Source organism: Rhincodon typus, chromosome 37, assembly GCF_021869965.1.
Source record: "Rhincodon typus isolate 14 chromosome 37, sRhiTyp1.1, whole genome shotgun sequence".
NCBI lineage: Eukaryota > Metazoa > Chordata > Chondrichthyes > Orectolobiformes > Rhincodontidae > Rhincodon > Rhincodon typus.
The window spans coordinates 17,500,572-17,523,479 of NC_063368.1; the positions used below are offsets into that span (position 1 = coordinate 17,500,572).

General features: G+C 43.7%; 1 protein-coding gene and 1 pseudogene across 2 annotated transcripts in view; one reads left to right on the forward strand and one right to left on the reverse strand.

Annotated features, from left to right (window-relative positions):
* Positions 1-1,356: 1,356 nt before the first annotated feature.
* LOC109925696 lies at positions 1,357-3,204 on the reverse strand (annotated as a pseudogene).
* Positions 3,205-6,274: 3,070 nt separating this feature from the next.
* Positions 6,275-22,908, forward strand: part of fuz (fuzzy planar cell polarity protein) — a 24,462-nt gene continuing 7,828 nt past the window's right edge. The window contains exons 1-8 of one of the 2 annotated variants that reach the window (XM_020533027.2): positions 6,276-6,424; positions 10,452-10,573; positions 13,220-13,304; positions 16,064-16,132; positions 16,870-16,974; positions 18,828-19,031; positions 21,283-21,378; positions 22,008-22,114. In XM_020533027.2, the coding sequence (XP_020388616.1) occupies positions 6,341-6,424; positions 10,452-10,573; positions 13,220-13,304; positions 16,064-16,132; positions 16,870-16,974; positions 18,828-19,031; positions 21,283-21,378; positions 22,008-22,114 (872 nt within the window). In that variant the 5' untranslated portion in view covers positions 6,276-6,340. Of the gene's footprint in view, positions 6,425-10,451; positions 10,574-13,219; positions 13,305-16,063; positions 16,133-16,869; positions 16,975-18,827; positions 19,032-21,282; positions 21,379-22,007; positions 22,115-22,908 lie in introns of both variants that reach the window. The other variant, XM_048617628.1, reaches the window with a different exon arrangement.

Genomic DNA, 22,908 nt, shown 5'->3' on the forward strand with positions numbered 1-22,908 from the left:
GACTGAGTGCTCTCACAGAATGAATCCAGACCATTTCTGGGCGGCATCGTTTAGCAACCATGAGCTCACTGAAACCAAAGGATGTACAGAAAGTGGGTGCAACTTCAGGTCAAAGATGCTGAGGAGAAACAGCACTGTCTTAACTAAGGAAGGATTTACTTACCATAGCGGGAGTGAATGAAGGTTCACCACATTAGTCCTTGGGATGGTGAAATTGTCTTCTGACAAGAGATTGAGGAGACTGGGTCTGTATTCCTTAGAGTTTTGAAGAATGAGGAGTGACCTAAGTCGTGTACACAGGTACAGTTACAATGTCTAAAAGACTTTTGGATAAGTACATGAACAGGAAAGGTTTGGAGGGATATGGGCCAAGCGCAGGCAGGTGGGACTAGTTTAGTTTGGGATTATGGTCAGCATGGACTGGTCAGATCAAAGGGTCTGTATCCGTGCTGCATGACTTTATGACTGCTTTGTGACTCACAAAATTCTTGCAGGACATGATGGGATAGACATAGATAAGATGTCGCTTTTGGCTGAACCAGGGTACCCAGTCTCAGATAAGGAGTGGACTATTTAGGACTGAGATAAGGAGGAATTTCATCACTTAGAAAGGAGTGAATTCTTGGAAGTCTCTACCCCAGAGGGCTATGGAGATGCAATCATTGAGCAGGTGCAAGGCAGAAAATGATGGATTTCAGGAGACTAAAGAAATCAAGGGATGTGGAGACAGCACCTGAAAGTAGCATTGAGCTAGATGATCAGCCATAATCCAATTGAATGGCAGAACAGGCTCAATGAGCTGAATGGCCTGCTCTTGTTCTTATGTCTATATTTCCTTAATATGAAACTCAATATTAGGTGAAGCTGGTCAGTTTGTACTTTGACTTTTGAAAATCTGCCATCCTAATTAAAATACATTTTTGAAAAAGCTTCATTTTCTATCGTTTTCAATGCTCTTATCTGTGTCCAATTCCCCAAAGACACTGACTGACAAATGGGAAAGTCAATACAAATCAATATGGATTATATTGATATTCTTAAGACTGGGTACCAATGTTATTGATAACCCTGCAGCACCTTCTAAAGGTGGCCAATCTTTATATATCTTGTTTGTCTGTTCCTTCTGTAATAGCTTGGTTCAATTTCTGCAACTCTCATGTTTCAATTTGGAAGTTGTATATTCAAGACGCGTGCCAAATTAAGATTTGGTATTGAAATAGCACAGTTAATGTTGTAAAACATCCCCACGGTCCTTTGGAAGAAGATTATCAAACAAAATTTGACACCATTACACTTATGGAGAAATTAGGGCAAATGACCAAAAGACAAATCAAAGATTTAGGTTTTAAGGATTTTTTAAAATATGCAATAGATTTTTATTTCATTCTTTATGCTTTCTGTTGCTGGAGCAACAGCTGATTGGGATGTTTGAACGGGTATATGGGTGTGGTTCTTGACCAGATGATAAGTGAATTCCTGGTAGCCCATGTCCTAGCCTCCTACTCCACACACCAGGCCTTGTTATCACATAGCCTGCCATTACACAGTACCTATAACCAGTTCTGAGGAAGGGTCACCAGACCCAAAATGTTAACTCTGTTTTCTCCTCCACAGATGCTGCCAGACCTGCTGAGCTTTTCCAGCAACTTTGTTTTTGTTCCTGATTTACAGCATCCGCAGTTCTTTTGGTTTTTACCTATAATTCGTCACTAACAGTCCCCATTAACAACTATTCACCCTCCCAGCCAGATCGTTATCAACTCCTTTGTCTATCCAATTGCTCTTCTCTCTCTTCAGGCTCTATCCTATCGTTTACTCCCTACCCCACCCTCTCCCTACTTTCTGCATATAAGCTGACGTTTTCCCAGCTACCATCAGTTCCGAGGAAGGGTCACCGGACCAGAAACGTTAACTCTGACTTTTTTCTTCACAGATGCTGCCAGACCTGCTGAGCTTTTCCAGCAACTTCTGTTTTTGTTCCTAGTATGGGGCTTCGGTAAGCACAATCTCCTGCCCGAGATTCGGAGTCAGGTTGTTGTAGGGTCTTAGAGATGGCGTCAAATGTAGCATTAGCAAATAAAAAAACAAAAGAACTGCAGATCTTGTAAACCAGGAATAAAAACAGAAGTTGCTGGGAAAGCTCAGCAGGTCTGGCAGCATCTGTGAAGAAAAAAAATCAGGGTTAATGTTTCGCATCCTGTGACCCTTCCTCAGAACAGAGTTTTAGCAAAGCTGCCCAGTCTGACTGTTCAGCCTCTGGCAAAGGGATGGTAATCGTCAGCACTGGCCATCTGAAGTAGTTTCTTGGGGACTGGAGCTGAGACAACCCGGTACCTTGGGGAACAGGAATCAGACGCACAAAGCCTAAATCACGTTGCCCAGTAACCTTGCATGGTAGGGTGTCAGGTCTTCCAATTTTGTTATCCCAGTCATCCCTTCTTACAGAAATGATTGATAACTTTGCCAGAATGATAGCTGCACAAACTGCAGTGGCCACTTCCTTGCAGCATTGAAACCCAATCCAACACATCTGTTATAGTCACCAATTACAACAACAGCCGTAAATCCAGTGGATTTCCTGCACAGGTTTGCTCCTGTATGGGCATGATCTCGTTCTTCAAGAGTGATCCAGGAAGAAGACGCCTTGATAGGATTGGAGAAGAGATAAATTCCCTCCAGAGTCTTGATTTTCATATCTTTGCCAAGCTTAGTTACTAATATCCACTCCTTGGTGGGACGAAGACTCAGTGGATAGTACTGCTGCCTCAAGCACCAGGGACCTGGGTGTGACTTCACCCTCAAGCAACTGTCTGTGTGGAGTTTGCACATTCTCCCTGTGTCTGCATAGGTTTCCTCTGGGTGTCCTGGTTTCCTCCCACAATCCAAAGGTGTGTAGGCTAGGTGAATTAGCCACGGGAAATGCAGGGTTACAAAGTCTTGGTGGGATGCTCTTTGGAGAGTCAGTGTGGACTAGATGGACTGAATAGCTTGCTTCCATACTGCAGGGATTTTACAATTATCTTCAGCCTTTCCACTGCGAGTGCCACATCCCCTAGCACAGCACTGGCCCTGCCCACAGGCCACCAGAGCTGAAGCCACTGTGGAAGCTTCCTCTACTGCTGGTGTCTTTAGGGAGTATCTTAACAGATGACAGACAGAGCTGATGATGTGACTGCCAATGGGCTGTTGAAAGTAAGGAAGCATAAGAGTCTAGAATTGAGGATCTTGGAGGGTTGTAGCAGGTTACAGAGATTGGGTGGAGTGAGACCATGAATGGATTGGAATATAAGGATCAAACGTTAAACTGAGACATTTCTTATCCAGGTGCCAATGTAGGTCATGTGAGCACAGGGGCGATGGGTGTGTGGGACTTGATGCAAATTAGGTCATGAGTAATTCATCTAGGTTAAATGATGTCTTGCCGCCAGTAGGGAGCTTTAACTGTATCCCCGCCATCATTCCACCCCAACTCCTAAAACTGGTTATTTATCTGGTTGCAATCTATGGGTTCTTGCTAAATGCTGAATGGCTGTTGCAATGACTGAACTTCAAAATAAATCAGAATTTTCTGTCAGATGAAAATCATGTTAAGATGCTTCTAATTCTTCAGTAATCTCTAGTGATTTTGGACAAATGGAGTTTTGAGTTAAAGCAATAATGGGAGACGTGGGATAATTGAACTCAGTATTCAGAAGTAATTCAGCCTCTATTTTAAGCTTTATACTCTGACCTCATCTTTCAACTTCCATTAGCCCTTCTCCTATTCACAGTTCAAACAAACTCCCTATTTAAATGTTCCATGTGGTAGCTGCTCTGGCCTGTTCATGGTGGAAGTGTAGTGCCTCCATTTGGAGGAAATATGTAGCTACAGCATGACATGTTTACATAGGCGAGGACTATTAGAGATACAGAGTCTGATATTCATAACACTATTGATAAAAATTAGCAGGAATTCCATGCAGAGGTAATATTTAATATGTTATCACAGATCAATTAGATCAAGTGACTTTATTCATTTAAAAATCAAGAGGTGATTTTCATCAATTGCAAAACATTGAGCCAAACCATCCTGTTTTTGAGGATGCAGGAAACCGACTGGGCATGTTAAGGCAACCCAAGTACGGACATGAGCTGAAATTTTACAAATTCTAAGGCAGCAGAGGATAAACCCACCTCCCCAACCACTCTCCTTCTGCACTTCTTGTAGAACTGTAGGACATATCCTCCACTCTCCTGGCCAGCTCTCATCGAGGGATGAAGACAATTTTCAAGCATCCAAATGTGGTCATAGTAGGAAAACCTCCTGGGTATGTAAGGGAATCTATTTTCAGTCGCTGGGGCTTAGTTTAAAACTGGAGCTAGATTTTTCAGTGATGAAATTAGGAAACAGTAGGACATGCAAAAGATTGCAGAAACCATCTGCTGTTGCAATCCTCATTCATGTTTTCTCACTCCCTCTAGTCTTCCTTATTCCAACATACCTCTGGCTGATCTCCTATATTTTACATTTTGTAATCTTAAGCTCATCTAAAATTCTGCTGTTATGTCTTAACTCACAGCAATGCCTCTTGACTCCCAGTCAAGCAACATTTTAATTTTAAAATTGATTATCATTCTTATTTCCAAATCCCTCAAATGCTTTCTCCCTCACTGTCTTTCTAATCCTCTCCAGCTCCACAACCCTCTAAGATATTTATCTTCCTTAAATTCTAGTCCCTTGTGAATCCTGAACTTTAATTGCATTGGTGGTTGGACTTTCAGTTTCCTGGGCCCTCAAATCTGGGAAACAGTTCTTAAACCTCTCCGCCTCTCTAACTCACTATCCTCCTTTAAGACACTCCTTTGATCCTATCTCCTTAGCCTTTAGTCACTTGACCTAATATCTCCTTTTGAGGCTTGGCTCCATACTTCCTTTTATAATGCTCCCGTGACACTCTTTAATTTTTTTTGAATTAAAAATGTATAAAAATAGGTTGTTCTTGTTTCTATATTGCAGAAGTTTTGGTAACTTTCAAAACTCATATGAATTTTCTAAGAATATAGATTCAGGAAACATTTGGTTCCACAGAGAATATTTATTTAATATCTTAATATTTCCTTCAAGTATGAAAAGAGATTGGATAGACTGGGATGATTTTCCTTGGAACAGTGGAGACTGAGGGGGGACATGACTGAGATATATAAAACTATGAGCGGCATAGACAGGAAGGAATAAATAAAACAAAGAACTGTGGATGCTGAAGATCTGGAAAAAATGTCATAAATTTTTGAAGAAACTCAGCAGGTCTGACAGCATCTGTGGAGAGAAAGTAGAGTTCAGAGACCCTTCTTCAGAATAGACCCTTCCTCTGAACAAGGATCACTGGACTCGAAACATTAACACTGTTTTCTCTCTATGCTGCCAGACCTAATGAGTTTTGGATAGGAAGGCACTTGGTGGAAGGATCAATAACCAGGGGGCATAGATTTAAGGTAACGGGCAGTAGGTTTAGAGGGGATGCGAGGAAAAAAATTCACTCAAGAGAGTGGTAGGAATCTGGAACTCACTGTTTGTAAGAGTGGTAGAGGTAGAAACTCTCATAACACTTAAAAAGTATTTAGATGTCCAGCTAACTGAGGGTTGCAGAATGATGCCAACAGTGTGAATCACTTCCTGCACCTGCCGAGATTACATGCAGGACTCTCCCCCTCTACTTCTCCCCTCACTTAAGGCATGGTGACCCTAAGGTTAAACCACTACCAGTCGTCTCTCTCTCTCTCTCTAATGAGGGAGTAGCGATGGTCTGATAGACTATGGCGACTACTTTTATTTAGATGTGCACTTGCGATGCCAAGGCATACAAGGCTGTGAGCCAAGTGCTGGGTTATAGGATTAGAATAATTAGATGGTTGTTTTTGACTGGTGCAGACTCAATGTACTGAAGGGCTTTTATCCGAGCTGCAACCTCTGTGACTCTATATTGGTGCCCTCTCCCATTGTAGGCCTTCTAAGGACAATTCTGCAGCAGGGGGCAATATGTCAGTTAATTCAGTAACAATTATGCTGTCATTTAATCATTTGGTTTCCTTTAATTTGCTTGTAAGTTGACGTTTATCGCTGCACATTTTTAAATCCATATTTATCTATTTTTTAAAAAATCTATTGTTGATTGAAGAGGCTGCATCACTTGCAACTGCATTGAATGGGGGGGGAGAAGGGAACTGTGTAGCAAAAAAAGTTTACAGAACTGCGCGTGCGCGGGCGGTTGTTAGGGAGCGGCGGCGGTTGCTAGGGGACGCGGAGGTATCCCGGCGTGCCTCGGGAAAGAGAAGCCGGTGGGCCGGGGAATGGCTTCTCAAGATGGCGGGTACTGTGCAGCTCCTGTGCCTGGCAACTAGCAGTGGGGTCCCTCTGTACTGCAGAAGCAGGGGGGAGAGCAGGCAGGTAATCTCACTCATGCTACATTCTTTGCAGTGCATTGTCTTCTCTTCATTTTCTACAAAAAAAACAAACTTTTTTCTTTGTTTGCTATTTAAATAAAGACCATAAAGCCATAAGGAATAACAACAGGAGTAGGCCGTTGGGCCCTTCTAGCATGCTTCACCATTCTAAAGGTTCATGGTTGATTCCTCACGCCCATTTTCCTGCATTTTCCCTGACTGATCAAGAATCTATCTACCCTCTCAGTCTCAAACTGTCCCCTCGCCAGAGGCATAGTGACCCTCCAGTTAAACCACTGCTATTCATCTCTCTCTCTAATGGGAGAATATCCATCTCATCTGGTTGGACTATGTTGGCATTGGGGATTGGTTAGCCCAGTTGGCTGGATGACTGGTTTGTGATGACTGCAGCGCAGATTCAATTCCCACACCGGCTGACGTTACCACGATGGATTCTCCTTCTCAACTTTTACCCTGACCTGAGGTAGTGCTGACCCTCAGGTTAAACCCCCACCAGTCGCCTTTCTGCAATGAGAGAACAGCCCTATAGTCTGTTAAGACAATGGCAACTTTATACACAGCTTTCTGTGGCGAGGAGCGCCGAAGGTACTCAACCCTCAGAGGAGAAAATAAAAGCAAGAAATATTCAGGGCTTGCACTCAGGAATTATTTAATGCAATTTCAAACAATTGTGAAGATGCTACTGTCCTGAAGAAGGGCGGAGACATGGGGAATAATTTTTTTGGGCGGCATGGTGGCTCAGTGGTTAGCACTGCTGCCTCACAGCGCCAGGGACCTGGGTTCGATTCCACCCTTGGGTGACTGTCTGTGTGGAGTTTGTACATTCTCCCCGTGTCTGCGTGGGTTTCCTCCGGGTGCTCCGGTTTCCTCCCACAGTCCAAAGATGTGCAGATTAGCTGCATTGGCCATGCTAAATTGTCTGCAGTGTTCAGAGATGTTTAGGTTAGGTGGGTTATAGGGGGATGGGTCTGGGTGTGGGTGGGATGCTCTGAGGGTCAGTGTGGACATATTGGGCTGAAGGGCCTGTTTCCACACTGTAGGGGTTCTATGAAATTTAATGAGAGAGAGGGTACAAACAGAAGGAAAGTCAACATTTCGGTCCGAAGCCCTTCATTAGGACGGCCCGAAGTGTTGACTTTCCTGCTCCTCAGATGCGGTCTGACCTGCTGTGTTTTTCTAGCTCCACATTTATTGACTCTAGCTTCCGACATCTGCAGTCCTTAGTGTCTCCAGGGTACAAAGAGAATACTCACTTGGTAATATGGTTTTGTTAGTGGTGTGCCCACTGTGCTGCTGCATATGCCAAGCCTGACCATCCATTTGGTATTAATGGTGACTGGCTGGTCATTTTAATGAATGAAAATGGGGGCAAGAATTAAATGCTAGGCCAAATGTTTTGGACATCATGCTGACAAAACCAGTATTTATTCTTCGTTCCTCCGAAGAAGGTGGTGGTGAGCCATGTCCATGCAGGGCATGTTACTGTTTTCGAGGGAGTCCTCAAAGTTGTGATGCAAGATTAACCAATTGTATCTTCTAGTGGTGATGGCGAGGAACTTGCAAGAGTCGGTGTTTCCATTTGCATTTTCTGCCCTTGTCCTCGGTAGTGGAGGTATTTATTTTAGTTGGTCATGGGATGTGGTGTCACTGGCTGGGCAGCCTTTATTGCCTGCCCTAGTTGCCCTTGAGAAGATGGTAGTCAGCTGCTTTCTTGAACTGTTGCAGTCCATTTGGTGTAAGCGCACACATAGTGCTGTTCAGGAGGCAGTTCCAGGATTTTGACCCAGCACCACTAAAGGATCAGGGATAAATTTCCAAGTCAAGATTATGAGTGGCTTGGGGGGGAACTTGCAGGTGGTGATGTTCCCCTGCTTCCACTGCCCTTGTCCTTCTTGATGACAGTGATCATGGGTTTGGAAGGTACGATTTAAGAAGCCCTGATGAATTTCTGCAGTGCATCTTGTAGATAGTACACTCTTTCACCGTAGTACACTAGTGAGAGTGAATATTTAAGTGACTTGGTTGCTAATAAGCTGAACTGATGAAGGGGTCAACTCTATGACTCTGGAAGGCATCTAGATGGATACATGAATAGGAAGCGTTTAGAGGGATGTGGGCCAATTGCTGGCAAATGGGACTAGATTAATTTAGGATACCTGGTTGGCATGGACGAGTTGGACCAAAGAGTCTGATTCCGTGCTCTATAACTCTATGACTGCTCAGTGCTGCTCCGTAGTTGGCAATATAAGAACAGGAGATGGCTATTGAAATTAATCACAGTTGATCTGCACCTTAAATCCACCTACAATCCCCCTATTGCTTAATATCTTTGCCTAACAAAAATTGAACAACCTTCGTTTCTGACATTTTTAATTGAACCCCAAAAAGGTTGTTCGTTTTGGTGAGAGAGTTTCAGAATTCCACTATCCTTTTATTTACTTTTAAAAATGTATTCTCCTCCTGGATGTGGGTAACATTGACTAGGCTGGCTTTGTTTAACCAACCCTAATTGCCCTGGAGAAAGTGGTAGTGAGCGCCTTCATTAACCACTGTAGTGCACGAGATATAGAGACGCCCACAGTGCTGTTAAGACGGGAGTTCTAACATTTTGGTTCCAGCGACAGTGAAGGACAAGCGATAACATTTCCAAATCAATATAGTTTATGGCTTGAAAGGGAACATGCAGATGATGATGTTCCCATGTATCTGCTGTCTTGTCCTTCTAAGTGGTAGAGCTTGCAGGTTTGGAAGATGCTGTCAATGGAGCCTTGGTTAGTTGTAAATGCATCTTGCAGATGGCACGCACTGCTACTACTGTGCATCTGTGGTGAGGGAGTGAATGTTGAAGGTGGTAGATGGGGTACCAGTCAAGCAGCAGACTTTGTCCTAGATTGTGTTGAGCTTCTTGAGTGTTAATAGAGCTGAACTAATGCAGATAAGTGGAGAGTATTCCATCACATTCCTGACTTGCTCCATGTAGATGATGGCTGGGCAGTGAAGGAGTGGGAGTGGGGGTGGGGGCGGGGGCCTCATGCAGTGAGATCCGTGCTGCAGAATTTGCATATAAACGTACAAGAGCAAGAGATAACAAGGTGTAGAGCTGGATGAACACAGCAGACCAAGCAGCGTCAGAGGAGCGGGAAGGCTGACGTTTCGGGCCTAGACCCTTCTTCAGAAGTGGGGGAGGGGAAGGGGGTTCTGAAATAAACAGGGAGAGAGGGGGAGGCGGATAGAAGATGGATAGAGCAAGAGCACGTTCCTCAAACCTGCCTCACCATTCACTCAAATCATGGCTGACTCGATTATTCCTCAATCCCGTCTATACCCCTGATGACCTTTTATCATCCCCCTTGCTTACCAAGAATCTTCATCTTACCTTAGTCTTAAGAATACTCAAAGACCCAGCTTCCACTGCCTTTTGACCTTTTTTTCTAGCCTCAGACCTGCGCTAGTAGCATGTCCTTGTGTGAAGAAGTGCTTGCTGATGTTACCCCTAACAGGCTGAGCCCTCGTTTTGAGGGTGTACCTCCCAAACTGTCCCACCATAGAAAATCATTTGTCTTTCTGGAAACGTTCTTTCCCTTTGAGGGAGAGTCTAGGACCAGAAAACATAATCTCAGTTTAAGGTGTCACCTGTTTAAGATCGATAAGGAGGAATTTCTTCTCTCAGAGGATAGTGAATCTGGAATTCTTTACCACAGAGGGCTGTCGAGGCTGGGTCATTAAATATGTTCAAGGCTGAAATGGACAGATTTCTATTCATTAAGAGAATCAAGGATTATGGTTGGTGGGAGGAGCAAAAAGTGGAGTTAAGGATCACCAGATCAGCCATGATCTTATTGAATGGTAGAGAACAGGCTAAATGACCTACTTCTACTCTGACATCATGTAGACTTATTAATCCCATCAAATCTTTCAGTGATTTTAAACACTGGTGTCAGGTTGGCTGGAAAAGTTTTAATGGCCTGAATGGAGTTTCTACATTTCAGTCAGTCCCTTTTATTTTGCAGCTTCCGTTCTCAGTAATTGGCTCTTTGAATGGAGTGCACATGTTTGGGAGTAACCAGGATATTTTTCTAACCAGCACCTGTACTGACAACACCAGGGTCTGTTGGAGAGTTTTCCACGACAGGTAAGGTAGAACACAGGTCCAGGAATCCATTCTGGGTTTTGTTCTGTGTGAGACACAAATGCACTGCAAGATTATATTTAAAATTAATTTAGAACAAAAGTTGATGACCAATTTCCTCATAGTTATATTTACTGATCTGTTCAAACATGTTACAATACACCTTCTGAGCAAGTGGGACTTGGAACCAGATCTCTGGCCTAGAGGTAGGGACACAGCCACAGTACCACGAGATCCACACAAATTTTCTTCATAAACTTTTCATAATGGGAAAGGAGCTGCTCTGTGTCCAGGAATAACAGGACAAGAGAATTTCAGAGCAGATGTGTTGGAGGTTTTCAAAATCATCAGGGTTCTGGATGGTGTAGATGGGGAGAGACCATTCCCATTGGCAGAAGAGCCAAGAACTCAAGGAGTTAGATTTGAGGTGAATCGTGAAAAAAACATTGTGACATGGGGAAAAAATGCAGCAAGTGATTAAGATCTGGAATGTGATGGAAGCAGATGCAATCATGGCTTTCAAAAGAGAATTGGGCAGTTGTCAGATGGTGAAAATTTGCTGGATGACATGAAAATTGTTGGGTGAGTGGGGCTGGGTAAGTTGCTTTAGCAGAGAGCTGGCACACATCTAGTGGGCTGAATGGCCTTATTATGTGCTATAAACATCCTGTGGTTCTAATTACATTCTAAAAAACATTTTTCTGGATTTTTTCCTGTTTGTGTTCCCTGGGCCTTTTTGAAGGGAGTAAGGAAAAGGACACCTTTTCTGAAGAAAAGATTCTGAAATGCGTCACCAGACCTGAAATGTTAACTCTGCTTTCTCTCCGCCAGTGCTGCCAGATCTGCTGGATTTTTACAATTTCTGATGTTGTTTCTGATTTCTAGCATCTGCGGTCTTTGATTTTTAGTTTAGAAAAGGAAATGTTTGCTTCTACAGGACCCCATCTTAAAAAGTCTAACCCATCCGTTAAAGAGATGTGGTGCCTCCAGTCCAACTACCAAATTTTCCTGTCCACCCTTTTGTACATTATTGAAAAAATTTGCAGTCTAAGTTAACCATCAGCTGTTATAGGTTTTCTTGCTCCCCGGATATGATCGAGTAGTGCCCAAAATAATCCCAATTTCTAATAACAGTAACAGCAATTTGCATTTAACACAGCTTTCATTTTTAAAAATTAATTCAACAGATGTGGGCCTTGCTGGCTGGGCCAGTGTTATTGCCTATCCAAATTGCCCTTGATAAGGTCATGGTGAGCTGCCTTCTTGAACTGCTCCAGTTTGTACAGTGTCAGGACACCCACAGCTCTGTTACAGGAGGAAATTATCATAGAGTCATAGAATCCCTACAGCGTGGAAAGAGGGCATTCGGCCCAACAAGTCCATACCGACCCTCTGAAGGGTATCCCGCCCAGCCCCACCACCACACCCTATTCCCCTAATTCCACACATTACTGTTGGCCAATCCACCTAATCCACCAACTCACCCATCTTTGGACTGTGGGAGGAAACCAGAGCAACCAGATAAAAACCATGCAAACTCCTCATGGACAGTAGCCCGAGGCTGGAATTGAACCCGGGTCCCTGGCACTGGGAGACAGCAGTGGTAACCACTGGGCCACTGTGCAGCCAGGACTTAGACCCAGCGACAGTGAAGGAATTGTGGCGGTATTAATGTTGTAATATATCCCAGAAGCAATTATCAAAGTTTGACACTATGCCATAAAGGATGATATTAGAGCCAGTAACTAAAAATTTAGCCAAGGATATCATTTTAGAGACCATCTTAAAAGGGAGAGGTTTAGCAAGGTGTTTCTAGTGAGGTGAGGGCCGGGGCAGTTAAAGGCTTGGTAGGTTGTGCACCATTGGGCTGTGTAGAACAGACGGTTCCGTGCTTTATTTGAGATTATATTTTCGTAGAGGTGGAAACAGTAGAATAAGTTCATGCTCAGCAACCAAAGTGGGGCTACTTTGGGCATGGTGGCTCAGTGGTTAGTGCTGCTACCTCACAGTGCCAGGTCCAAGTTCAATTCCAGTCTTGGGTGACTGTGTGGAGTTTGCACATTCTCCCTGTGTCTGAGAGGGCTTCCTCTGTATGCTCCAGTTTCCTCCCACAGTCCAAAAATGTGCAGCTGAGGTGAATTGGTCAAGCTAAATTGCCCTATCGTGTCCAGGGATGTGCAAGCTAGGTGGGTTAGCCATGGTAAATGCGGCGTTCTGGGGATAGGGTGGAATGCTATTTGGAGAGTTGCTGCAGACCAGATGGGCCTAATGGCCTCTATCAGAGCTGGCATTACTAGTCGCTAGCCAGTGACTCCCTGTTGTAGAATATGTCACTATCAGTTGAACTCGGGGCGTTGATGACCCAAAAATAGCTCACTGATGCTCATGGCTTTGGCACAGAGGGTGAAGATTGGAAACTTGGACGAGGCACTGGAGGGCAGATGGCCCATGGTGTTCAGGAAGCGAGAGAAGAACAGTGACAATTATAAGAATATACAAAATTCTGTTAAAGAAATACATATTTTGTTTTGCACAGCACTCAACAATGTATTCGAGAGATGTTAGCCACCTCTCCAGAAATAGCTACGCAAACGATGTGTTGCAGATGTAGTCCATATTGTGCTAACAGCTTGTTTCCATGTTACACAGCATCACACTCATTGCCATGTCGTCTGAGGAAGATGCAAGTGACCTTTACCTTAGCCACCTGTTGGACAACGTCTTCGGTGCCATGGTGAGTCCGCTGGTCAATGTCTTATTTGAATTGGCAGAGTTTTAAAAAGACACCTATATCAACCGTGATGGACAGTAAGGGTTGGGAAAAGACCCTCTGATTTATTCAACCTCTCAGATGTCCTTGTCCTGCTGCTCAGCTTTTTATTATGTGCAATGGCACTGTTACTGTTGCCAAAGAGAGGTCAGTGCAGAAAATGGGGGAACTGCAGGCATGGCACAGTAATTGCTGCCTTTATCATCTGTGGCTCAGTTTTTAGTGCTGTCACTTCCAAATCGGAATATCATGGTTCAAGACCAACGCCACCAGAGATATCCGAACAAAATTACCAGCCGAGTACTCAGAGGCTGCTGCATTGTCTGGGGTGTCATTTCCAGATGAAACCTTAAACCTGTCTGCCTTCTAGAGTACTTGTAAGAGAGAGCCTGACATTAGTTTGAAGAAAGACACAGGAAGTTTGACCAATATTTATCCCTGAGTTGGTATCCCTAAAAGGGCCGATTTCCACGTTATCTTTCATTATTGTTCATGGGAGCTTGCTATGTGCAAATTGGCTGCCATGTTCCAACAGATCCCACCCTTAAGAATTGCTTCATTGGTTGTAAAGCACTCTGGAACATACTGAGGTTATGAAAGGTGCTAAGTCTTTGCGCTAGATTTGGGACAGAGGCAGCCTGCTGGCTATCAGATGCGACTTCTTTGATGCCAGTAACAGATGTTCGACATAGAGGGTGGTCTGATCCATGCCACTAACAGTGCTCAATCAGAAAAGGTCAAATCTGAACTGAAAATAACGTTTGACGTATGGGCTGCTCGGCATGAGGTGTGGATGACTGCTGTGATTGTAGCATGATAATTGTATTTCTTAGCCCAGTTCTTCCTTTGATGTTTAGAATTTTCATCCTTGTATTCAGAACCCTGCATGGCTACATGCCTTCCAATCTCTGTTACCTAGTTCAGCTTCACAACATGGAGGCACAGCCTAATGCAGATGGTATAAAAGCAAATTGTAGCAAATGCTGTAAATCTGAAAATCAAATAATGCGAGAAATGTTCAACTGTTCAAGCAGTATTTTAATAGAATGGAACAAAATGGAAAGCTTCAGGTCAATAATCCTGCACAGAAGTGTTCTAATTATAGGTCACTGATCTTGAACATTAACTCCTCTTCTCTCCAAAGATGCTGTCAGATCAGCTGAGCGTTTTCTTGTAATCTAAATGGTTGCTTGTTAGGACAGCATCCGACTGTCGCTGAGAAAGGGACAGTGTTGGAGCTTTTCAACTTGCACTCATCAGGTCACACACAGGAATACCAAATTAAGAAGGGACAACAATTCATCCTGCGTGAGAGGAAGGTGCTGTTTGGGATTGGCAAGTGGACTCGGGTAGAGACGTTATGGTGGAGAATGTACCAGAGAACAATTAATTGGGTTCTGGGGAAGGGTCATCTGACCCAAAATGTTAACTCTGATTTCTCTTCACAGATGCTGCCAGACCTGCTGAGCTTTTCCAACAATTTCGGTTTTTGAATTAATTGCCAAGCTTTAGTGTATAAACCATCCAAAAATTGGCAGTGAACCCCCTCCTCCTGCAGAATTTTTGGGGCAGCAAGATGGCAATGGTTAGTGCTGCAGCCTCACAGCACCAGGGGACCAGGGTTAGACTCCAGCCTCAGGCGACTGTCTATGTGGAATTTGTACAATTTGTCTGTGTCCGCGTGCATTTCTTCCTATAATCCAAAGATATGTAGGTTAGGTGGATTGGCCATACTAAAAAAAAAATTGCCCCGTAGTGTCCAAGATGTGCAGGTTAGGTGGGTTAACATGATGAAAAAACCCATGTGGGGTTACGGGAAATGGATGGAGGGGTGTTGGTTGGTCTGGGTGGGATGCTGTTTTGGGGGTTGGTGCAGACTCAATGGACCGAATGGCCTATTTCTGCACTGTAGGGATTCTGTGATTCTATGATTCTATCTCTTGTTGCCCTGGAGAAGGTGGTGAAAAACTACCACTTTGAATCCATCAGTGCACCCATAGTTCTGTTAGGCAGGAACCTAGACCATAACCATAAGTAGTAGGAGCAAAAGCAGGTCATTCAGGTAAATGAGTCTGCTCCTGCATTCAGTTAGATTATGGCTGATCTGATCATTCACAATTCCACCTTCCTGCCTTTTCCCTATAACCCTCAATTCCCTTACTGACTAAAATCTGTCTATTTCAGCCTTGCATAGTCCTGCAATTTTGACCCAGTGACACTGAAGGAACAGCGATATATTTCCAAATCAAGGTCGCGTGTGGCTTGGAGGTGAATTTGCAGTTGGTGGTGCTCCCATTCATTTATTGCCTTTGTCCTTCTAGATATTAGAGGTTGCCAGTTTTGGATTGTGCTGCAGTGTATCTTGTAGACGGTACTCACTGCTGCTGTTGTATGTGTTGGTGGTGGAGGGAATGTATGTTAAAGTGGTGGATGTGGTGCCAATCAAGTGGGCAGCTCTGTCCGAGATGGTGTCAAACTTCTTGAGTGTTGTTCGAGCTGCGCCCATCCAGGGCAAGTCAGCAATATTTCACCACACTCCTGACATACGCCTGTAGATGGTGGATAGGCTTTGTGAAGTCAGGGGATGAGTCACTCTCTACAGAATTTCCCAGTCTCTGTCCTGTACTGTCGGAGCTGTATTTGTACAGGGAGCCCCTGTCAGACTGAAAACTGTTACTTATTGGCTTTGATAGAACTTAACTTTTTGCTTCTGATTTTGGAAGGTGCTGGTGATTGGTTTGGATGATCTGGTGAACCTTAAAAATGTGGAACGATTGAAGCGGGAACTGCGGGTGAGTGAGACTGTGGATTGACGTGTTTGGTTTTTAACCAGGCCTCTGTGGGAGTTGGAAGGTTGTAGGTTCAAAACCTACTTTATAGATCCGACTGCAAAACGTAGACCGACATTTCTAATAAACTACGTACCTGTATGCCGTCCTGAGTGGATGTAGAAGATGCAATGACACTGTTTCAAGGCAGAGCAAGAGATTCTACCTGATGTCCCTCGGCCAGCCTTGCTAAACTAGTCATTTATCACACTGTTGCTCATGTGTTGACCAAGATTTCAGCCCCTGATCCTGATCTTTGACTGGCTGTCATGCAACAGGAGGGTGACTGGAAGTGCATCAAAAGCATGTGACATATTTTCTAATCAACCTGCTCAGACTTGTTATTATACACCACTGGAGCAGATGGAAGTTGACTCTGGACCTCCTGGCTCAGAGGTAGAGACACTACCACTCCACCACAGGAACCCACCAACAACGTATGATTCTCAGTCGCCAGTTGGAACTGTAACAGGCCACGTGGTTCTGACAGTCCAGTCAAATCATCATAGTACAGTTTCTGGTTAAATTGAAGATAGCTAATTAGTCGGGAAGCATACTTGAATGGAGTGCAACTTAACATTTCCCATACATGATTCCCATGATGTTTGGTTATACCTTATTAGCATCCTTGCTCATGCTGGTGAAACCTGCGTTCCTTTTGTTATACATCTCAGATGAGAATTGCCTTGCTGTTTTCCTAGGCCTGTTACAAGCTGATTGACAGTTTCCTGGCTGCCTTGGATTGGATGGGAGACCTGACCCAGTGCGTGGATTGTGTGGTGTCTCCACACTCCGACATACTGCAGGTCAGTGATGGTCGGGGAGTCTTATGGACCGAGCTTGCTCGTATCATGAAAGACAGATCTGCAGGGATGCTGAATCACCATGTTTCTGTTTGAAAAGGTCACACATAACTTAAATTTCTAACAAACGTTATTTGCACAGGATTTCTCAAAGCACTTTTTAATAAGGGGGTATAAGTGGATGCAGAGATGAAATTCATTTAAAACAAAAATCTTCCATGGCGTTTGTCCAAATGCATTTTTTACCCATTCCTTCTCACCTTTGAACTCGGTGGCTTGCTAGGCAATTTGAGAAGGTATTTAAGACTCATCCCCATTACTGTGGATCTGTAATCACATGTAGATTGACCAGGTAAGGATGACAGATGACCTTCCCTAAAGGACATTACTGAAACAGATGGGTTTTTAATGACGATTGATAGTTTCACAATTGCCGTCACTGAGATTAACATTCAGTTCCAGAATTTATTTATTAAATTCAATTTCCACCAGCTGCCCACACTGGGATTTGAACCCATGTTTCCAGATGATTAGTCTGATCTTCTGGGTTGTTGACCCAGTGATGTTATCACTATACCACCATATCCCCCGATGTGGAGAGTGGACCTTGATTGACTGCTCTTTATGGCTTATTGCTAGACTTAATCACTCCCAGCTCAGTTACTGCAGCAGCTACATGCAGAATAAAGCTCTCTGTGCGCTGTCCTAACAAACAGTCCTAAATGGCAGGACGCTAGGAAGCTGAGGGGAACAGCGGGATCTTGGGATGCTTGTTCATAGATCCCTGAAGATTGTGGGAAAAGTTAATAGAACGGTTAAAAAGTCATATGGGATGCTTGCCTTTATCAGATGTGATATAGATTATAAGAGCAGGGAGGTCATTTTGGAGCTGTACAAAACTTTGGTCAGGTCACAGATGGAGTATTGTGTGCAGTTCTAGTCTCTGCACTACAGGAAGGATGTGATTGCACTGGACGGGGTGTAAAGGAGATTTACCCAGGAAGAAGAGTCACTGACCCGAAATGTTAACTCTGATTTCTTTCCACAAATGCTGCCACACCTGCTGAGTTTTTCCAGCAATTTCTGTTTTTGTTTCAGATTTCCAGCATCTGCAGTTCTATTTTTAAACCAGGCTGTTGCCAGGAATGGTGAACTTCAGCTATGAAGGGAGGCTGGGTAAGCTTGAGTAGTTTTCTTTGGATCAGAGAAGGTCAAGGAGAGACCTTGTAGAGGTGTAAAAGATTATGAGGGGCATGAAAGAGTTGTTTCCCTTAGTTGAAGGGTCAGTAACAAGGGATAAAGTTTTAAAGTGGTAGGCAAGAGGTTTAGAAGAGATTTGAGGAAAAACTTTCTCACCCAGAGGGTGGTGGGAGGTCTGGAGTGCACTGCAATAAATCTTGGCCTAGTCAGCAACATCAACATCCCACAAATGAATGAAAAACAACTGCAAAGACAGGTGTGAAATGAACAGTAAATGTTTTTATCTAAATTGAAGCATCGAACAATGTCCTTTAACTGCAGGTTGAGAAGAGGATTCCTTAATGTGCCACTCCTTGTCTGGGTGAAATGGAAATTAATGCTTAATGGGAGCCAGGATTTATAAGGAGGGAAAACCAGCCAGAAACCTGAGTTGGGACCCAAATTCAAATAGCTATGTCAAAGGAATGTCTTCTGCTCAGTCTGGCCTGAATTCCAACTCATCGGGTCTCCATAACGAAAGATGACAAACACTCAGCTCAGCCACATCTTTGTGCTCTGGGCCAAAACATAGAGGTGGCTCTTAATCCTTTTAACGCTTCTCCAAACTCTGTGTTGTTCTAAATATAAAAGCAGTTCTTGCCTCTGATCTGCTTCAGGAGACGCTGGATGTATTCGTTGTTGCTGCTGCCTCTGAGAGTAACTTTGGGTGCCTTATAGTCATGGGCAAAGTCATCGTGGCGACAGAGAAGTGGTGGCGGCTCACAGCACAGGAGGTCATGCTGTTGGCATGGCTGGTGGGATCCCTGGCGCCCAGCACATCACGTGACTACCCCATCTATCTGCCTCATGGCAGTCCCACGGTAGGTAACCACTTGCGTGTTGGGTTTGTACTTGCTATGAAACTTTACTCGTGTTGTCCCAGCATTTTGTAACGCTTTACTGTCAATATGCACTATCGCATGCTCTGATGAAGAGTCAGCTAGACTCAAAAAATTAACTTGCTTTCTCTCCATGGATGCTGCCTGATCCGCTGTGATCTGCAGCACTTTTTGTTTTTGCAGGTATTTACTCAACTCTGTGACAAGTTTAAATGGAAAACTACTTACAGTGCCATGCACAATTTGCTATAACTTTTTTTTATAATTCCCATATCATATTTCGACCAGCAGCTTTTATCATAAAGAATGCTCTTTCTATAATGGTATAACATTGGATCTTAGCAATCCTGCAGTGCAAAACGTGATTTTTCATTCTTTCACAGGATGCAGCAATAACTGGCTAGCCGGGGATTTATTTCCTACTAGATGCCCTCCAGAAAGGGGTGGTGAGCTGCTTTCATGGACTTTTGCATTTATGTGGTGTGAGTACATGATGAGTACACCCACAGTAATGTTAAGGAACAAGTTCTAGGATTTTGAGCCAGCCACTCTGAAGGAGAAACCATTATTTTCCAATTCAGGTTGGTGTGCGCTTGGAAGGGAGTTTGGAGATGATGGTATTCTCAGGAAATCTGCTGTCACATGCCATCCCCACGTGAAAGCCTAACAGGCTGAGTCTACTCAGGGACACGAGGACTGGGCCCAATCAGTGTTGCCCACAAATTAATTTAAAATGTAAAATACGTTTTCACCCCGCAGTGAGGAATTGTTTGATAGCAATCAGGCATTCAGACACTAACTAAGCTTATTGAGATCATTTGTCATTTGCCTCCTTGTGCCCCTTGGCTGAGATCACCTCAGTCAGCATAAATTGGGATGAGCTTCTACTTGTTAACATTTGTTTATTCTTTCAACAAGCTTGCAGTTTTCATGAGGAACTTTCATTTTTGTTCTGTCTCACAGAGGAACCTGTGCCTAGGCATTGAAACACTGTCAGTTTGCACGGATATCTTTTCTTTAATGAATAACTGACTGGGTTGCCTTAGTTTTCAATGTTTCAAAATCTCTATTAAAGGAGGAGCACATCTTGCCGATGTGTATACATATTTATAATCGACCTGTTCAGATATGCCTCTGGAGCAGGTAGAACTTGAACCTCCTGTCTCAGAGCCAGGGACACTACCATTCCACAAGCACCCCTTTACTTGATTTATAAGATGATATAATTGGGGCTAATCATTTCACATTGCACTTTAGTTTTTCTGATGCTATATCAGAAAGGTGTTATCTCTTGTTGGGGTCCAGGTCTGTATTAATCACCATCCCACCAGCATTTCACATCAGTAGGTATCCTTCAGAGGAAATCCTCAGTGATAGATGCTGGCTGGTTGGTTAACTATAGAGGCATCACTCATGAAGCTTAAATGTCTTTCTCAAACATCTATCTGACCTCTCAAGACAGGGTATTAGGAACTGATTGAATGGAATAGATCTGTCCTCTCTAGAACTTGAAAAACTGAGAGATGAATCTCCCAAGTTGGGGAATTCTAGGATTGGGGGTCAAAAGGGGCTGTCTATTTAGAACTGGAATGAAAATAAAACTTTTCACTCAGAGGGTTTTTAATCTTTGGAATTCTCTATCCCAGAGGGCTGTGAAGTTTAGTCATTGAATACATTCAAGACAGAGACAGGAAGAGTTTTGATCATTGAGGGATAAGGTAGGGAGTGGAGTTGAAGTCAAATGTCGGCCATGATCCTATTGAATGGGCAAGCAATCTTATGGGGCTGAATGACCTACATCTGCTCCTCTTTCTGCTACTGTTTTTGCACTCCTCGTTCAGATACTGAGACTAATTGTAAAACCTCTCCCACCATATTGTCAGTATAGGTCTTCCCGTTTAAAACAATATCTGATTTAGTTTAAATAAGATTAGTTGCCAAAGAGAAAACAGAATCCCACAGATTCTAGAAATCTGAAACAGAAACAAAAACAAAACACAAACAGCTGGTAATATTCATCAGATTGGGCGATACCTGTTGAAAAGTTGTTAACCTGAACCTTTAATTTAGATTCCCTTTCCATTGGTGATGGGTGTGTGCTTTCGTTAATTTTGTGTTCTTCCTGTTAATTTTCTGTTTGCTACTTTGCTGTCACTGATATTACTGAGCTAGTGTTTCTTGAGGACAGAATTATACAGTAACCCCATCTGCCCCTTCTGGTCTCTTATTCCAGGTACCCCACAGGCTATTGACCTTTCAGCTGGTCCCTGGAGTAGAAGTGTGCCTGTTGTGTGGACCAAGCCCCTCCTTGCAGCAAGTTCAGACTGAGGTGAGTTGGCTTTGCTTGCCATCTTTTACATTAATGCTGTTCATGAGTCAATTTTAAGTGCGAGTCTAGAACAGGGCAGTGAGAAGGTTTGCCTGTTCTGGAAGGAAGGAGCACCCCTCCGCACATTTGTTCCAGCTGTTATCAGACAGTAGGAGTCCTGCAAAGATTTCATATATTGTCCCCTACTCCCATCTGTCTCGGTCCTCTTCATTCTATCCCCATCACACCCTCGTCTCATTTACCCTTCACCTCCCAACTTCCAGTCTGTTTCCCCACTTTTTTAAGGCCAGTCCCATTATCTAGACTCCTGGTTGAAATTAACTCTGGACTGTTCAAAGCTCAAGGGCGCAGACCTGTGTGATAAACTTAGGTGACCACATTGATTATCACTGACTGTACTCTGATTTCAACTTATCAGCACCTAAGCTTTAATTTATTCTGTCCCTGTTTCTGCTAAGCATTTTGCAAACATTGTCAGTTGTTTTGTTGGAATTGCATCAAGAGAGATTGATTGGAAAGACAGTTAGTCCCTTGGGCTTGGAGGTTTGAAAGGTTGAATGCATATTCCATTTGTTCTTTTTAAATAGTGCACTATCGTAATTAGATGTGGATTTGCTTTCTCCCCGCAGTTAGTTGAAAGATTCTGGAGTCCGCTATTGGAACCTTTAATGACCTGTCTCAGGGTACATCAACGCTCCTTCTCGGCTGGTATTCCTTTACATCGGAGCATCCTTGGGTAAGTTGTGTAACATCAAACCAGCACATCACCCTCCTTCAGTCCACATGTAAGTCACAGACCCTTCAACTTGTCGTGGATTCTCTAAATGATTCCCTTGGTCTTTTCAAGATCAGTTCAGAGTTACTGTTTCAAAGGATTAATGCTCGCAGTCCACAACTTCCACACTGTTTACGCAGTGTCCAGTCCTCCTCCTTCACAGATTGACATCCTTCTTAATCTTGAGTGGAGTTTCCATTTCAGCTCCAATATAAGTACAGTAGGGATCAATTAGCTTGGATGGCTGGTTTGCAATATGATTGCGGCAAGTAGCTTTGGTTCAATTCCCACATAAGCTGAGGTTACCCTGAAGGTCCCAACTTCTCAAACTCTTCCATCACCTGAGGCATGGTGACCCTCAGGTTAAACTACCACCAGTCGTCTCACTCTCTCTCTCTCTCTCTGTCATGCTTTCTCTCTCATTCTCTCTCTCTCTGTTTAATGATTCCCTGGGACAGTGGCAACTTTACCCAAGTATAGGAAAGTTGAGTTCTTTCATCTGTCCAGGTGCTTCTACCATCAACAAGTGACAATTCTGCAAAGCATTAACTTCTCCAAATCTTGAAAACTGTTTCCGTAGTTAGCGAAAGTTACAAGGAAGATCTTCATCGATCTCTCCCTTCCACTCCCTCCACCTTCCTGTCTCTACCCCAACCCCACTCTTGCCCTCTTACTCCCCTTGACCTTCTCCTCTTTTCCCTCCCACTTCCCCATCACACCCCTAGCACCCCCTTCTCTTTCCCCCATCCCTCACT